A 17,838-nucleotide genomic window follows, 5' to 3' on the forward strand; every position below is an offset into this window, starting at 1 on the left:
TGCAATCATTTGTAGAATACTAAACTTAAAAGTTTTTGAATGAAAAGTGAAAACCTTTTATATATATATATATATATATAAATTAAGTGTAATAAATGGCCCCACCCAATGACCAAGCTCAATCCAACCCTATCCCTACCAATTGGATTGGGTTGGATTTTAGAAATACCAATGGTTGGGTTCGAGTTGAAAAATATCTTCAACCAACCCATACACACCTAAGTTTAGTAAAAGAATAAATATTCAAAACAGTATCAATCATTGACATAATATAAAAATCATTGAATAATGTGCATTTGACTAACTAATTTGCTTAAATGTAAGATAAAAAGTGACCTTACACAAATAAGTTGGCTTGTATGCAAATAATCAAACTTTTTCCAAATAAGCCGACTTATTTGCTTAAAATCAATTGTCTCACCTTTAAACAAATAAACTAACAACAAATAAGTTAATTAAATGCAAAATAGTTAAATTTTACATATTTTTGTGTGTATTTTTCATCACATTATTGAATGTAAATATTATACATAATACAATACATTATACATGTAACCAACCCTAGTCAATCTATTAAGGATTTATAGCCGACCTCAAAATTTGAGACCAAAACTTTGATGTTGTTAGTGGTGGTATTGTTGTAATACAATACATTATACATAATACAACACTATAAATATACTAAAATTATTATTATATTTTTCTACTTGTAAAATCCTTTTTTAACAAAGTTTCAAAAAATTAAAATATTATTTTGACTAAACTTTGTATTGAAAATTTTTTAAAAAGAAATTTAAAAAATATATATATATATTGACCATCTATTTGAAATTATTTTAATCTCCCATCATTAATAATATAATCTTGATTCTACAATGGTACTTCCATTAAGTAACTTATAGTAATATTATTTTTTCACTAATTAATATTGTGATATTATTATTATCAAAATAATTTTTTTTAAATGCCCAATAGTTCTTCAGAAAATATCTAGCTAATCACGCAAAACAAATTCTAAGTCAAAAGATTATTTGAAAAAAATAAAAGAATATTAATATATTATAAAGAAAAGTAATGCACGATTCTTTACTTACTTTTTGGCTGGTGTACAATAAGTTACAATAAGCTTTTCTAGCTATATAAAAATAAAAATAAAAAATAAAAGGGAAACGTAATCATTGGATTTTAGTCTTGGAACCTATCTGTTGGAAAACCATAGTGGCATAAATAAGCTCATTCCATGCATCGGGGACCCCTGGAAGACACCAATGGCTGCAGTCTTGCCTCCTTGTGGAAACTTTCTGCCCAGCAATCACCTTCTTGCCATAGACTGATGGGTGGCCATCCTTGCGAAAATTGGTCAACTTTGTCACATTTAATAGTCTCACTGGAACTTTCATCTCCTTTACCACCTCCTCCACTATCTTCATTTTCAAAGGATAGTTATTGAGAATGGCCCCACTCAAGACTGGTTCAGTCTCCCCATTACATGAGCCACCTGAGTCCCAGTCACCTCCTCTGTACATGAAGAATTTTTTAACTAATGATTAGCTTTTTCGCTAAAAACTAATGTATTATCCAATCACCACCTCAAGACGTCTCTGTTGGAAACGCCAAGACGTGCATCATGGCATGTCCAATTTTCCTAGTTGCCACAACTATTCTGATGGAATTAATCAGTGGCCCCGGATGGAGCAATGGCCGCAATAAATTGGTATTCCTATTTCCTAAAGTCAAGTTGATTTTTTTTTTCCTGTTCCTCAGTTCCGGTTCAAGGTCTCATGAGTGCTTCATTCTTCATTTATTTATTTATTGCATTTGTAGGAGTTCCAAAGACAACAGAAAAACCAAGTTGGAAGAAAGTAAATAAGAAAAATGTACCTGAAATGAGCCGAAGAGTATCCACGATAGAAAACCAACTGCTTCTTTGGATTCACATTTTTGTCAATCCAATTTGCCCAGGTCTTCAAAGCCCTTCTATAGGCCTCAACTGAATCAAACTTTGGATAGATATAATCACCTTCTTTATAGTAATTTTTCCTGCATCAACCAAACAAATTTCCTTTCGTTTTACATGAAAAACATACTAGAGGAAGAAGTGAGTCTATACTAATCAATTGGAATTTGTGCGAATATGTGATTAAATGTCTCTATGGCTAAAGGACTTCTGTAATAAATTACATAAGGCTTTCATAAACAACCCTTTCTATATTTTGAAGTATACAATTGTAACTAAACAAATTATATTTTTATGCTACAAGCTCAAAAGTAAGCCTTTTCTTTACCCCTCATTTCTCAGATATACTATACTCTAAACATATAAAAAGGAGTCAAAATGGTTCAAAAAATCAAGTTAAAAACAAGAGGAAACCATTTTCTATGTGCAGATCAAATGTAACAAAATATTGTAATAATAAATTAAAGCATATGCCACAGATGCCCTTTTACCAGAATCAATGAGAAAAACACATCTTATATCTGAAATACACTTTTGCAAATTCCAAAAGATTTAGGTACCGTGTGGATCACGTCCACATTTTGCGTTTGGACGTTTCAGCCATTTTTTTTTTAAAACCAGTGCCTATTGAACAATGTAAATAGGCAAATAAACAGTGCTAAACAGTAGTAAACAGTAATGAACAGTGGCTAAATTTTTTTTTTTTTTTTTAAATTGTTTTCAGTTTTTAGTTTTTAACAAAATAAACAGTATCTAAACATACCCTAAACATACCCTTAACGTGGTTCAAAATTGAATGAACTAAGAGAGCAAATGTCAATATACATATTTCAAAAAATATATATCTCAAAATATGTCAATTAAGATTGCAGCCATACCCACGAGCAGTCTTTCCATGAGTCCACCAATGGCCAGTATTAAATACAAGAATGTCAGCATGCTTCCACCGTTTAGCTGTCTTGTCAATTTGATCTATTGAGAGAGTTGGATTTGAGTTCCCTTGCCCATTAATACGAACACCTTCCTTCACAAGGAAATGCGACCTCACAAATTCCAATGTACAGTTGTAGTCCTGTCAGAGTATTTTCATAAACTAGTAAATTACCTAATGGTGCCAGTCAATCAACAGTAGTCCATACAACTAAATTGACTAAACAATGACCATTAAGCAATATTGATTCCTTTGAAAGTAACACTTCGTTGTAAATATAAATTAATTCTAGCTAAGATTAAAAGCTCAAATACTAATAAAACCAGGTCAACTAATCTGGTAAATGTTGCATTTCCTGGAAATAAGTCAATTAATATGTGGTAGAAGATCCTGTAGAACAAGAGTAAAACTATTAAGAGCGTGCTCTAATTGGTCGATGCATGAACTCTCTCTTCAACCATTGCATCAGACCACATGGAAATTTGGTTAAAAAGACACAGAAAAGCTGAGCATTTTTACTTATAGAAAACGAAAAAGTGAGCAATGATATAATTTACACTTAGCCCACTTGTTCTATGGGTGAGTAAAGTTTACCAACCTATGGTTTTAAAAAATGACACTTTACTCACTTATTAATGTCCACCCTGTCAGTATTGTCAAAATCTGCTATCAAAACTTGAGTGGGCAGAAAACGTGCTTCGGGAAAAGGCAACAGTCCACCAACCTGTGATTTAGAAAATTTATACTTTATAAACCTATGTTTTTTAAGATTATTGGTTGCATCCTTAAACATTGTAACTTAATGGATGCTGACAAAGTGAATCTCAAGTCAGTAAAGTGCCATTTTTCTAAACTATAAGTTGGAAAATCAAATTCAACTATACCACAAATGGGTAGAGTGTAGTTTAGACAATATAAACTTTCAAATAAAGCCCTACAAGGCTTGCAATATCTCCTTCTCTCTCACTCTCTCTCTCAAACTTTTGTCTCTAACATATCTCTGATTTCAACACTGTTGCATGACGCATGGATTTCATTCTCAACAGCACTAGAGCTGAGAGAGCTTTGGTGATCAACACATACATGTTATGCTGGAATCTATGCTAGCTATGGCTTTAACTTGGAAAACTCTCCCTCCATCACTTATATATAGGAGGAGGAGATGTCCAAGACATGGGTGTTCATTCTCCCTTCCCTATTCAGACTAAGGTTCTTCCTTTGTACATTTTCTTATAACCGTTTCCTTCTAATAACCCATAAGCTTCAATACCTTTTCCCCTAATGGTTACATTAGCAATTTTTCATTTATTGATCTGAGAAGTTTCAATTTATTCCAACTTACATTGGGACAGATACAGATATAATGGAGGTTTCATTAGTTGAAATCGCTGAAATTTTGTACAAATTACTATTGAAGAGAAGTAATTTAGGGACATTATCCTGATAATACAGCTGATTTTAATGAAATGTTCATAGTGGGTATGGCTCCAAATAAGGCTTTAAGACTCTGGCCCATCTTACTCTCTAATAGTTAGGACTTGAAAAACTGTTTTTTGGAAAATGACGGATCTTGCTTTCAGAAGCAAGGAGAGAAGAGAGACATAGTAAGAGGAGGCCATTTATGGCACTTGAAATTTTTTTTTTTTTTTTTTTTTTTTTTTTTGGCCCCAAGGGGAGAGGGCAGTGGATGTTATTTATGGCACTTTAATTTATGGGAGTTTGTTCCTTTTGTTGTTTTCATTCAATATGTGCTTACACTTTAAACCCTCAGTTTGCATAAATCTCTACGTGGTTCCTGATCCAAGGATTAAGAAAGTTGCATTCACTTTTAAGAGCACTCTCAGTTGCAGAGCTAAAGGATCAAAAAAACACAAAGACACGCACAGAGATATGCTTTTCTTTTTTCTTTTTTCTTTTTTTTTTTTGGAGGGGGAGGGGGAGAGAGGATAGTAACTTTTTTTATTTATTATTATTATTTTTAAGAAAATAAGCTAAGAAATATGAACATACTTGAGAAGAAACACATCTATAATGAAAAAAGCAAAATGTCTTTTTAACTCATAAAGAAGCAATATGAGAATGCAATAGGTTTTAGCTACCTCAAATTTGAAGACAAAGTAACCTCTTCCTTTCGATATTTTGTGGCCATGGACCTCATACATTCTGCTCTTATTAGGCAGCCCTTCTCGGAGGAGACACAGCATTGACTCAAATTGGTTCCGGTTCATGGAATCTCCAACCAGCATCAGCCTTTTGCCTCTCAGCCTCATCAAGAAGTCTGCTGCATTAAACCTACGAGTGAAAAATGAATGCAGAAAAGATACGTACCTCTAATTAATCTGACGAATTATCAAGAACAGGGAAACAATGAAAAACTGCAGTAAACATACACTGACAAATCATTTTCAGTGTCACTTCCAAGAGCAGAATGAAAAATGCCCCTCATTAAGAAGAGGCTGGAATTTTAATGTTAGGGAACAGATTACAGAAGACCTAATCTAAGATCTATGGATGTGAACAACAGAAATTAGATGAAAAAGCTCAATGCACACACACAAACTCTTGGATTTACATGGTTCATCCAAAACAAGGTAATGTCCATGGGGTTGGTACAATTTTATTATGAAGACTACAACAGAAGTTACGGGGTACATAGCTTATATACCACCCTATTTCTCATGCTACAAGCAAGTGGGAAATTACAATAAAGGACCTGGGGCATCGAAAGTGTACTCAAATGCAGGATATACACTCAATACTTGTACAGCCCTCAAACCCCTGGCATAACCAACACAATAGATCAGGCTCCATACACATCCCATCACTTAAGACCAGCAGTTAAGTTTATAATGCCAATCTAAATCATATTCTCACAATGCACAATTGTGGGCTGAAAGAAAAGAAATTACTTATCCTAAAACAACAAGATGTTAGAATTCTATTCTCTCCAGCAGCAGTCAAATGGAGCATAAGTTCTTTCATATGATCTAATTCTCTATTTACCTCAGAGCTTGTTATAAAAAAGTCAATGTCAGCTGCATATGGACAAAAAGAATCTTCAGACTTGACATGCTGATATATAACATTTGGATTAGAATATAGTCAATCGCATAATGGAACCATAGGTAGAACCATTTGCACCAGAAATGGTCACCCCTTTGATTCTTGTTTGTGCAGCATTTATTTCAATGCTTTATAATAATTCCACTTTCTAGAACTGCTTCAGTTAGCTTATTTTGAAGGAAAATGTTTGAAATCCATGTGTCTATGTAGATAAATTTGGAAATAAATTTGTCAAGGCATGATAAGTATTTTTACACTTCAGTTGCTTCTAGGTAGTTATCTCTTTACCAATCAGTATTCATCCATGATTCCATTCAAGAATTACAATGACAATCATAATTAAAGACGAGGTCTTGCAACCTTCTGCTACATTACCCTTCAGTTGACAGTAAATATAATAAAAGCAAAACAGAAAAAAAAATCTTCTGAAAACTTCCTTGACAGTGCAGACTGCTATGAGAAACATTGTACATAGGTCCATAGTAAGCATGTCATAAAAGAGACTAATGGGGACATTTGCGGACAACACATTATATTTCAAGTGAATACAAGTAAGCTATAAGAGTTCCCTAATGAGACAGCTAGCTCTCTATGGTATGACAGTTGAAAAGGCTATTACCCCTCAGCTGTCTTTGAAAGAAACCTTCACCTGTTTTTGGTTTTCAATTTTCAGAAATGTGCAGGAGTATGTTATTATTTTATTTGCACTTCCTACTTATGGACGCTACTGTTCTTGTTGTTTACATGAATTTTCCCTAGCAACATAAAGAAGATGTCAACTAATGAAGAATCGCATGAGCAACATGACAAAACCATGACAAGAAATTTATAACAAAGAGTAAAAATATATGAATAAATCACTCTTAGCTTTTCTCAACAATCAAATGGGAACAGTTAACCAAGTTACAAGACATTCTTCAAGACCCAAGAATCAGCGAAGCAATCAATTGATAGAACATTGAGAAAATAGGTTTCTTCGAAGAGTAAATGTGTTTTTTCCCCTTCCCACCAGTAACATCCAAAAACAATGAACAAAAACTTTATTGATTGGAAACAAATAAATTACCTGACTATGTCACTTTAATGCTAAGCAAAAGTCAAATTGATGAGAAATTTTTCATGGAAATGTTTTTTTTTAATAATGATTCATATCCTTTCCTGCAAAGACATTATCCAAATATACATGCAAAATTATTGATATCCTTTTGCAGTTCATATAAAAGCATCAAGTAGTCTAAGGAAATTCCCTTCAACCTATGCATCAATAACATGCCACTAAACTTGCCAAGCCAAGCCACACTAGAAAACCAGATTATCTTTATAGAGATTTAAACATTTTGAAATTTTTGTGCACAAACTCAAGATGATTTTCCTTTGATACAATGTAAATTTTTATGAAGCATATAAAGCATTGCAATATTCAATTAAGCGAAATATCAAATTAGTCTCAAAGGCCTAATGAATGTAATATGACTAAAAACTACAACTTGCATCGTCTTTAAACCATATGTATGTCTAAAATTAGAAATTCTGATGTAAAATTTAAGCATGTTACCAAAAAATGAAAGACCAATGTAACCAGCTTTGTCATATCATTAACATCAATAAGCGTAAATGGTAATTGTTCAAGAAACATTTGCCACCAATAGAGTTAAAAATTAAAACTGGTTGTAACAGAACCATAACACAAACAACAGTGAAATAAGAAAGTGGCACAGATACCTGGGAAGATCACAGCTTTCAGGCTTCCACCGCCAGTTGAGATAGTTGGAGTCACCCCTACCATTGTTTTGGCAATCATAACCTTCATCAACATAAGGACAAGAACCCTGTTTGTAAATTGGGTACCCTTCATCTTTCACCCAAGTACCCATATACAAGTCACACTCTAACGTTTTCTCTCCCTCCAAGGATGAATCACTGCCATCACCACCCAGTTCGCCAAAAGATTGGTTTTTGTCATCTGGGTCTTCCCCATTTTCAACAGAGAGCTGGCCATTGATGCTGTTTGGCGCAGAGCTGTTGTTGTTTTGAGAAATGGGTGTGTGAGTTGGTGCAGAGGCTAAGGATGAATCACTTCCATTACCATCCATTTCGCCAAAAGATCGGTTTTTGTCATCTGGGTCTTCCCCATTTTCAACAGAGAGCTCGCCATTGATGTTCTTAGGTGCAGAGCTCTTGTTTTGAGAAATGGGTGTGGGAGTTGGTGGTGCAGAGGCTAAGGACATGTGGGAATTGGCTGGTGAAGAAGAAGGAGAAGAGAGAGGAGGGGGTTGAGAAAAGAGATCTGTGTAGAGGGAGAAAGAGGGCTCGAGAGCTCGTTTGCTGAAGATGAAAATGGTGAAGAGGAGGAAAGAGAAGAAGATGATGGGAGTTATGCAGTGAAGAAGATTCTTGTTCCGAGGAGGAGGAGAAGGAGGAGGAAGAGTTGCAGTTGCCATCTGGTGATGACATTACCATGTTCTGTTAATCAATAAAAACCGTATTCCTAGCGAGCATGATCTTTAGTTTAATTCAAAGGAAAAAAAAAAAAAAAAGCAAGCATGATCTTCGGCTATCTCAGTTCTCAATTCAATTCTTCTGTGGGCCCAAAAGCCAAACCATGGAATTTACTAGGACCTCTCTCTGTTCTTCCTAGTTCTGTTTGCCTTTGCCTTCTTTAAAATAATAATAAAAATCAAAGCAGATTATATTTTATTAATATAGTGATAATACTTTTCTTTAAGCGAAATTAATATAGGAATCCTTGGTTTCACATAATGGTATTTGTTTGTATCTGGTCAAACAAAGAGAACCCCCATTGTGTTGGATGGAGTTGAAGGACATGCTGTAAATTGGATTGAATGTCTCTAGCATTTAGAGTTTACTATATTATTAGTGAAATTTTAGAGATATTTTATGAGAGATAAGATAGAGAGAAAGAGGAACCATTTCCATCCATATTTCTTCATCCTCTATCTGGCATATGATTGCTTTTGTTAACAAGTAACATGGGCTAAATGATGTTAAGTTATATTTAATATTGCATTAAATGATTCTTTTATGCATGTTGTAAAAATTGTGAGTACAATTATTTTTTTTAAAGATAAAATTTAGATACACAATTAGTTGTAATCTAAGGTTACTATCTTATTTAATAAAATAAACATTATTATATATTTTGAAAATCTAATCTTTGAATTGCATATTTTTTACGCTCTTAATATATATGTCAAATTTTGTATCAATCGGATATTATTTTCTATATGATCTATAAACTTATATTTGGTATATAATTTTAAACTACAAAAACTTAGAGTTTAAACAATTTTTTGATGACATAACTATTAATTCTTTATATTTCTAGAAATTTTGTAAGTGGTGGAAGATATAAGAAGAAGATGTAATCTAATGGTAAATTTGTCAAAATTTATTTCCAATAAAAAGATATTGAGTAAAGTTATAGTCTAAGATTACAATCAATTTTGTAACTAAATTTTGTCATTTTTTTAATAGGTCATACTAACAGTGCTGTTATGGTAATTGTTTTTTCTTTTTTCTTTTTATATAATAATAATAATATGTGGATGATCATCCACTAGAATATCCTGGTCTTCCTCTAAGATTAAAAAAAGAAGACCGTTTAGGAAAGCCTTATCTTTCATTGAAATTATATGATTAAGGGTCATCCACATATTATTATTATTATATATGTGTACTAACAATTCAAATGACGGCTTATATTTTAATCACTCCTTCAATTAAAACATTTAAGACCACATATATTTTAATCATGCTTACTATTAATATACGTATTAATTATTATTGAATTACATAAAATAAGTTGAAGCAGAGAAAACATTCTCCAATTGAGCGAATCCAATTTTGTCTTTATTGATGGATATATCTGTAGGGGACGTGATGCTTGCTTTTCCATTGATCAAGATTTGGTAATCACTTAAACACAGCATTTTTAAAAATAAAAGTCGGTTGTATTGATGATAATAAAAATAAAAGTTGGTGAACACATGGTGCCTTTTTATTGGAGAATATGGGCTCATATTGACATGCAAAGTAACATGAATTGGACCACTTTATTCAAACCTCATTGCTAGATTGTTAGACCTTCCTAAACTTTTGAACCCATTTCTTTACGATGAACTTTCTCTCAACCAAATGTCAACAAAATTATTCAATATTTTGAAGCAATAATTATTCAGTGAATTCTATCATAAATTATCTTATTTGTAATTTCACTAATATGCGAGAAAAATAAACATTATTCTTCTTCTTCTTCTTCTTCTTTTCTTTTTTTTTTTTTTTTTTTGCTAAATAAAGTAAACATTATTCTTAGAATATTAAATAATTATTTCTAATAATATATGTTCAGTTTCTTTTTTCTTTTTTCTTTTTTGAGAAAGTTTATGTTCAGTTTCATGGTTGGGCAATTATGAGCCATTTAGAATTTTCATATAAACATTTTCTTGCATACTTTTTTACCTAACAAGTTGCCGTTAATGAATGAAAAAGTGATCATGTTTGGTCTCATCACAATTTATAACCCTAATAAATTAATATAAAAAAAAAAGGGTATGTTTACACCAAAAATTTTGAAAATATCGTGTACAACATAACATAATATTATTGTCAAAAATTCGACAAGAATATTAATGCGCAAGCCATGCTAACACCCCCCCCCCCCCGCGCCCTGCCCCGCCCGCCCCGCCCTGCGCAAGTATGTTTACACCAAAAATTTTGAAAATATCGTGTACAACATAACATAACGTTATTGTCAAAAATTCGGCAAGAATATTAATGTGCAAGCCATGCTAACCCCCCCCCCCCCCCCACACACACACACACACACAAAAAATAGACGGACTCAGGATTTCAAGTTAAAGAGAGCTAAAGAATAAGCAAAAAAAGTAAGTAAATAAATACTTGATGTAGACATCCAAATAGGCATCTATATAAACAATTCATTAAACTAATATAAACAACTCATTAAGCTATTTTATCTATTTATCACCTCACTTTACAATATATCCAGCATCAAATGTTCTATTTTTTGACTATTTTTATAAACAACTCATTAAAATAATAAAGGAAGAGAAATAATTTAAGTTTTTTTTTTTTTTAAATAAAGGAAAAAAAGATAATCTCACAAAAATGAAAATATAATAAGTAAAAATAATAAGATTGGGCCGGGTGCCAGAGCCCCACTTGGATCCGTCCCTCTACACACACACACACCAATATCATTCAAAAGCAACATCCATAATACTAGAAAATATAAGACTTTCTATAATCCTATTCATATTTTTAGTACTTTTAGAGCATTTACATTATTAATTACATAGACTCACCGCCATCAATGACAACCACACAACTCAAAGCCACCACCAATTGTCCATGCCACCCAGCCAACCATTCACTCAAACTCAGAAATCCATAACCACCACCACCACCACCCATGCAAAGTGGCAAACCCATAAACCCAAAACCACTCTCAACCACCATAAATTGCGGCCAAATCACCAACCACACCCCCCCCCCCCCCCCCGGGGCGGGCGGGGCGCCCCCAAAAAAAAATCTTACCACATTTGAAACCCCACTTAACCAAACCAGAAACCCAAGCAATTCCTCAACCAAAACCCCATCCCAAAATCCAAATAAATCCAACTTTGTCCATTAAAAAGTCATAAAGCCTATATTGGTCGAGCAACCATCATCCATGGCCCATATTTTTCATAACCAAAAGCTTCCACATTGACCTAGTCACAAACCCAAATCAAGCATGATTCTATGGTCTAGAAATGACTATATCTATGCACTATAGCTAGCTAGCTAGCTAACAGTTGTTTGGCTAACTACAAGATAGTCTAATGTTGGTTCCCTTTTTTGGGTTAATTAGCCAGCCCAACTTAGCTAAATTAATCAGATGGCTAGTCTATTACTAACACTCTTATTTCAATTCCATCTCACTTAAGAAAAACTCCATGACAGTAATTCATGGTACATTTTTAGTCAAACAACCAATAGAGCAAACAACCAATAACAATAAAAGGGGCATGCCCCAAACACAGCATGGATTCGTATTGTGTGAACTGGTTACGGCTAAATGGGGTCTTAGTCAAATTTCCGCTAATCCTAATACTATTTTGCCTATACACGCTTAGTTTTACGTAACATGTAACCTACTTAGATTTTTAAAAGCAATCAACCGGGTCTGACAAATCTTGGCAAGTCTTGTTTAGTGAAACTCATTCGTGACTACAAGTGAATTCAAAGTTCACCAATTTAGCTAAATTAGCCAGATAGATAATCTATTACTAAAGCTCTTGGTTCAATTCTATATTACCTCAAAAAAACTCAATTGCAGTAATTCATACTACATTGATTCACTGAACTGCGATCATTATTTTATTTTATTGTTTTGGTAAGTGAGACTGAAAACTTATTAGCTGAAAACTCAATTGTAGTCGTTGGGAAATAGCTTATTTAACTAAAATTGAAATTTTTTTGCTGAAAGTAGTGTAAACAAAACTAAAAGTTAGCTGAAATAGTATTGTAGGACTCGTGAATAGTACCAAAAGTGCAATGAGACACATAAATAGTAGTAAAAATAAGCTAAATAATAAAAGAAACTGCCCAATATAAGCTTATCCCTAACGCAACCAAAGCAAACGACCAATAACAAACAATAAAAGGGGTACGCCCCAATTTCAACAGAATAATGTAGCAGTTACAAGCTATTTTATAACATTTTTACAAACTGTTGTAATGGTCGATTTCTTACTAGTTTTCATTTGAGCTTACTACTAACATTATTTTTCATTTACCAATAATCACTTACCATATCAGTAATTTATATATATATATATATATATTTTTTTTTTTGGTAAAAACATATCAGTAATTTATATATATATATATATATTTTTTTTTTTTGGTAAAAAAATTTATATCTCTAACATTTTTCAATTCAACTAGGATTTGTCTTATATCCTATTATTGTGTGAATTGGTTACTCCTAAATGGGGACTTAGTCGGATTTTCATTTATCTTAATGCTATTTTTTACTTAGCACACTTAATCGACGGATTTTGATGGGATGTGATGCCTTTTTTAAAAAAAATATTAAAAGACAACACGCGATGCATTAAAACTCATCTATATATATATATATAGCTGAAGTTTTTCACTTTTTATTGACCTCTCCAGAGTTTGCCACATCATTATTTTTTTTTAAATAAAATTATTTTTTTTAGTTCAAACTTAACAAGAAGTGAAACTCTGGAGTCGTTTGGTAACGTTGTTCAAGTAACATTGTTTGTATTTTTTGGTAATACGTGTGAATGAAAAAGTAATGTGTGAAAATACATGTAATGTTATTTAAAAACTGAAAACATGTGTTTAAACACATGTACCAAACGGCTGCTTTATCTCTCAAACAAGTCTAACTTAAACTCAAACTCATATGTTGATAATTTATCTCCAAATTTGTAAGGTTAATCATGAACACTATAAAAGCAGTGCAAACCCCAATATATATATATATTTAATGTCAAGTAGAGGTATGAGTTCTTCTCCTCTACTTTGTTAAAAAAAAATTATTTTATGGTTTTTCATGTATTTTTTTAAAAAGTAATTTTCGTACATGAACCACCAAACTCTCTTTAGCCTTTTTTACAAGATAAAAAAGTTTGGAATAATTGAAATTTAAGATTGCTGCTACTGCGTATGTCTTTGCTTCATCTCACAATATGAAAGTGTGTTAATTTCTTGGACAGAAAACTTATATACAATATATTAAAAGGAGGTATGACTTTCATTATTTCAACATGGGCTCTTGCTCAACATTTTTTAGTGAGAGCCACATATCGATAAGATTCGTTTAAAGTTTAGACCCGTTAAAATTTAAAACTTATTGCTTTAATTATGAGTTTGTGTACTTTTTTTTAATTTCTTTTTTGAATAGTCATATATTTTTTGAATTGTTTCAATAACATATTCTTTAATTATATATCTTTTTTGGCATTTTGGAAGTTTTAGTATCTAAATTTGTGTAGTCTCACACACACACACACACACACATATATTTTATCTATAATTTGTAGGCTCCGAATCTTTTAATTCCTTTCAATAGTTATAGCCATGGATTATTCTTTTGAATGTAATCTATCTTTCTCTTATATTTCTCTATTGTTTAGTCATATATATTAAATTATAAGCAGTGAATCATCTGATTCTTTAATATTTTTTTTGTCTTTCAGAAATTTTAATATCTGAAATTTTGAGTTATTTTCTTGCAATATCTGAAACTGTTTGACAAATTTTTTGTAAGCCATTGCACGTTCAATCAATGACTTCTTCATCAAATTGTAACACAAATTGAAGTTATACAAGAGCAAATCATGCAATGGTGTAGTTTCTTAATCAATTTAAGATTTTATAAAATTATTTTAGTACTCTACCTCACAAATAGGTAGGTTCTTGTGCATAGCATGGGTTATGACTAGTTTAAATATATAATTATATCCTAATTGGCTTTATCCTTTCACTTCAATCTTTTGTTATTATTTTACTAGGATTGAAAATTTATTGAAGCAACAACAAAATCTTTACGAGAACTAGAAGCTTTTTATATTCAAATAGTCCAGTAGTAATTCTTTGTAATGGTATCTTTGTAGTGCCTCATGTATTGAAAAATGTTTCTCTCCAAACTAGAACGCCTCCTATATCTTTTTATTAGATGTGAATTTTAAAATCTAACCGTTTGATTGTATGTTTTTATTATATTCTCTATGCTTACAAAATTCATGAAGACCAAAAATCAATAGCTATGTCATCAATGACATGTTTAAATTTCAAGTTTTGTGGTAAAAAATTATGCACAAAAAATAAGTTTATTGATCGAGTAGTAAATAATATCTGATTTGAACGAAATTTGACATGTTTTTAAGAGCATAAAGAAAATGTAATCTAATGGATAGATTTTCAAAATTCACATTCAATATATATATATATATATATATATAAAAGACAAGTTTAGAAGGTCTCTCTTCAAACTAATTTGGAGAAAAACATTGTCCCCATATATATATATATATATATATNTATTTTGTTTTGTTTCAATAATTTATAAGCAGTGAATCATCTGATTCTTTAATATTTTTTTTGTCTTTCAGAAATTTTAATATCTGAAATTTTGAGTTATTTTCTTGCAATATCTAAACTGTTTGACAAATTTTTTGTAAGCCATTGCACGTTCAATCAATGACTTCTTCATCAAATTGTAACACAAATTGAAGTTATACAAGAGCAAATCATGCAATGGTGTAGTTTCTTAATCAATTTAAGATTTTATAAAATTATTTTAGTACTCTACCTCACAAATAGGTAGGTTCTTGTGCATAGCATGGGTTATGACTAGTTTAAATATATAATTATATCCTAATTGGCTTTATCCTTTCACTTCAATCTTTTGTTATTATTTTACTAGGATTGAAAATTTATTGAAGCAACAACAAAATCTTTACGAGAACTAGAAGCTTTTTATATTCAAATAGTCCAGTAGTAATTCTTTGTAATGTGGTATCTTTGTAGTGCCTCATGTATTGAAAATGTTTTCTCCAAACTAGAACGCCCCCTATATCTTTTTATTAGATGTGAATTTTAAAAATCTAACCGTTTGATTGTATGTTTTTTATTCTTCTTAAAATAATGAAGACAAAAGATCAATACATAGATCAAAAAAGTGTACATGTTTAAAAATTTGTTGTGGTAAAAAATTATTAAAAAGTTCTTTTTGGAAAAAAACTGATGTTGAACACTTATAAATTGCAGTTTGAGGTAAATAAAAAATGACAAATGTATTATAAGGGAGTTTATTCATACTTTTTTTTTATGTAGTTGGTTCATATAAATCAATTACCTTCATCATACTTAAATCAACTCTCTTCAAAAAAATATTTCCACCAATATTAAATAATAACCCTACCGCCTTAAAATTTATTGGAAATATGTATACAATTTTCTTTTTTCTTCTTTTTATCCTCCACACACGTACCACGCTTCTTTTCTTTTTCTTTTTCCTTTTTCCTTTTTTTTTCTCCACCCCAGTACCCTACACTTTCCTTTTTTTTACTTCTTCCTTTTGCAACCTACACTTCCTCCAAGTTCAGAACGTTTCCAGCTCTCCTTCTTCCTCTTTTTTTTTTTTTTCCTTTCTTCCTTTCTCCCTTTCTCTTAGCACTTCCTTTCTCCCTTTACAAAAATATACCCTTACTCTTTTTCTTTTTTCTTTTTTTTTCCTTCTTTCCTTTTTTTCCTTTACTCTTTTCTGCTCTTTGTTTTTCCCAGAACCCACAGACTCACAGAGTTCTCCTTCAGTCATTCTCCCCCCCCCCTCTTTTTTTTTTTCCCTTTCTCTTAGCACATCGTCTGTAACACCCATGCAAGGGATTGATTTTTTTTTTTTCCCTTAGCTGATTTGGGAATTTGTTATAGATTTTTTTTTTTTTTGTGTTTTTCGAAAATATGTTATTGAGAGGGCAGAGCAAAGAGATGAGATGAGATGAGAGGAATGAGGACCGTGAGAGAACTGAAGCCATTTATCGAGGGTAATTTTGGTATTTTCGACAGAGCCCAACGATATCATTTAAACGCGCATTCAACTTTTTTTTGTGGACCTCCAGAGGTTCATAATTGTTTTGTGCGTTTATGCCTTCGTCCAAAACGCAACTTTTTCCAAAAAGTTGGCGTTTTATACTCACTAAACACTAAACTGGCCTGACTTTTTTAAAAAGGCAACTTTTGGGCTCAAAACGCCCAAACAAACGGGCACTTAGTATTTTTCTACTGTATTTTATTAAAAAAATCAGTTAGCTTCTTTTTTTCCTACCTTACTTCAAGGTAATAATGACACATGATAAGAAAAAATTGCTTAGTTCAGAGATATCTATTGGAGAAAATGGAATTCCAAATAATAAAATAACGCAAGCTTGGAGAGGGGGGATTTGGAACCACAAATAATGTAAGTGTATTTAGCTACGAATGTAAACCACCGCCACAAACAATTCTCATTAGAATGCAAGCTTGAGAGGGGATTTGGAACTGTTTACAAGGGAAAATTACCAACAGGTCAAGGAATAGCCGTAAAGTGACTATCAAGAAATTCAGGGTAAGGAATAATTGAGTTCAAGAAATGTTGATACTCATATTCTAAACTCCAATACATGAATCTTGTTAAGCTTCTAGGTTGTTGCATTTTTGGAGAAGCAAGGATGTTAATCTATGAATATATGCCAACAAAAGCTTGGACTACTTCTTATTTGGTTTGAAAAGCATTTAATTTTTTCCTGAAGACTTCATTTATTTTCCTCAATGAATATATATAATTATCTATTGTACTTTATGTAAGTATATTATTAACCATATATATCTTTTTATATTGAATAGATTCAAATAGAAAGCAAGTTACTATATTGGAACAAACGGTTCAACATAATCGAACGAATTGCTCAAGTATTGATCTATTCTCCATAAGTATTCAAGGTTAAAAGTAATTCATAGATATTTAAAAGCTAGCAACATACTACTTGATGAAGAATGACTCCGGTGATCTCTGATTTTGGCATGACAAGAATTTTCAAAGCTAAATTAGTTGTTCCCAATGACCTAAGTTTGAGAGTGAGAGAGTGTTACACTTTTATTTTTTATTTTTGAGAAACTGATATAGTGAGATATGGCTAGGGTCTAAGATTGCTTTTTTTTTTTTTTTTTTTTTTTTAATAAGAAGAAATTATACTTTAGCCCTAATATAAATGTATATATGAAACTCCAGAGACTTGAACCCTGGCTCTTATTCCCCCCCTCCCCCCTCCCCCAACTCACCCTAGTACAA

General features: G+C 31.8%; 1 protein-coding gene across 1 annotated transcript; it reads right to left on the minus strand.

Annotated features, from left to right (window-relative positions):
* Positions 1–1,036: 1,036 nt before the first annotated feature.
* LOC111997646 (protein trichome birefringence-like 5) lies at positions 1,037–8,631 on the minus strand. The gene is made up of 5 exons (XM_024029760.2): positions 7,674–8,631; positions 4,988–5,180; positions 2,836–3,029; positions 1,882–2,040; positions 1,037–1,518 (listed from the first exon to the last, which is right to left on the minus strand). Exons 1-5 carry the CDS (start codon positions 8,390–8,392, stop codon positions 1,176–1,178), a joined length of 1,608 nt encoding a protein of 535 aa, XP_023885528.2. The 5' UTR covers positions 8,393–8,631; the 3' UTR covers positions 1,037–1,175.
* Positions 8,632–17,838: the final 9,207 nt, after the last annotated feature.

The sequence above is a fragment of the Quercus suber genome, unplaced genomic scaffold (assembly GCF_002906115.3).
Source record: "Quercus suber isolate HL8 unplaced genomic scaffold, Cork oak 2.0 scaffold_878, whole genome shotgun sequence".
In the NCBI taxonomy this organism is placed as follows: Eukaryota; Viridiplantae; Streptophyta; class Magnoliopsida; order Fagales; family Fagaceae; genus Quercus; species Quercus suber.

Excerpts from the sequence above, each read along its gene's own strand:
- LOC111997646 (XM_024029760.2), bottom strand. The coding sequence starts at position 8,392 with ATGGCAACTGCAACTCTTCCTCCTCCTTCTCCTCCTCCTCGGAACAAG. Across the intron at positions 3,030-4,987 it reads ACTTTGTCTTCAAATTTGAG|GACTACAACTGTACATTGGA; the intron begins GTAGCTAAAACC and ends ATACTCTGACAG. Across the intron at positions 2,041-2,835 it reads CATGGAAAGACTGCTCGTGG|GAAAAATTACTATAAAGAAG; the intron begins GTATGGCTGCAA and ends TGGTTGATGCAG.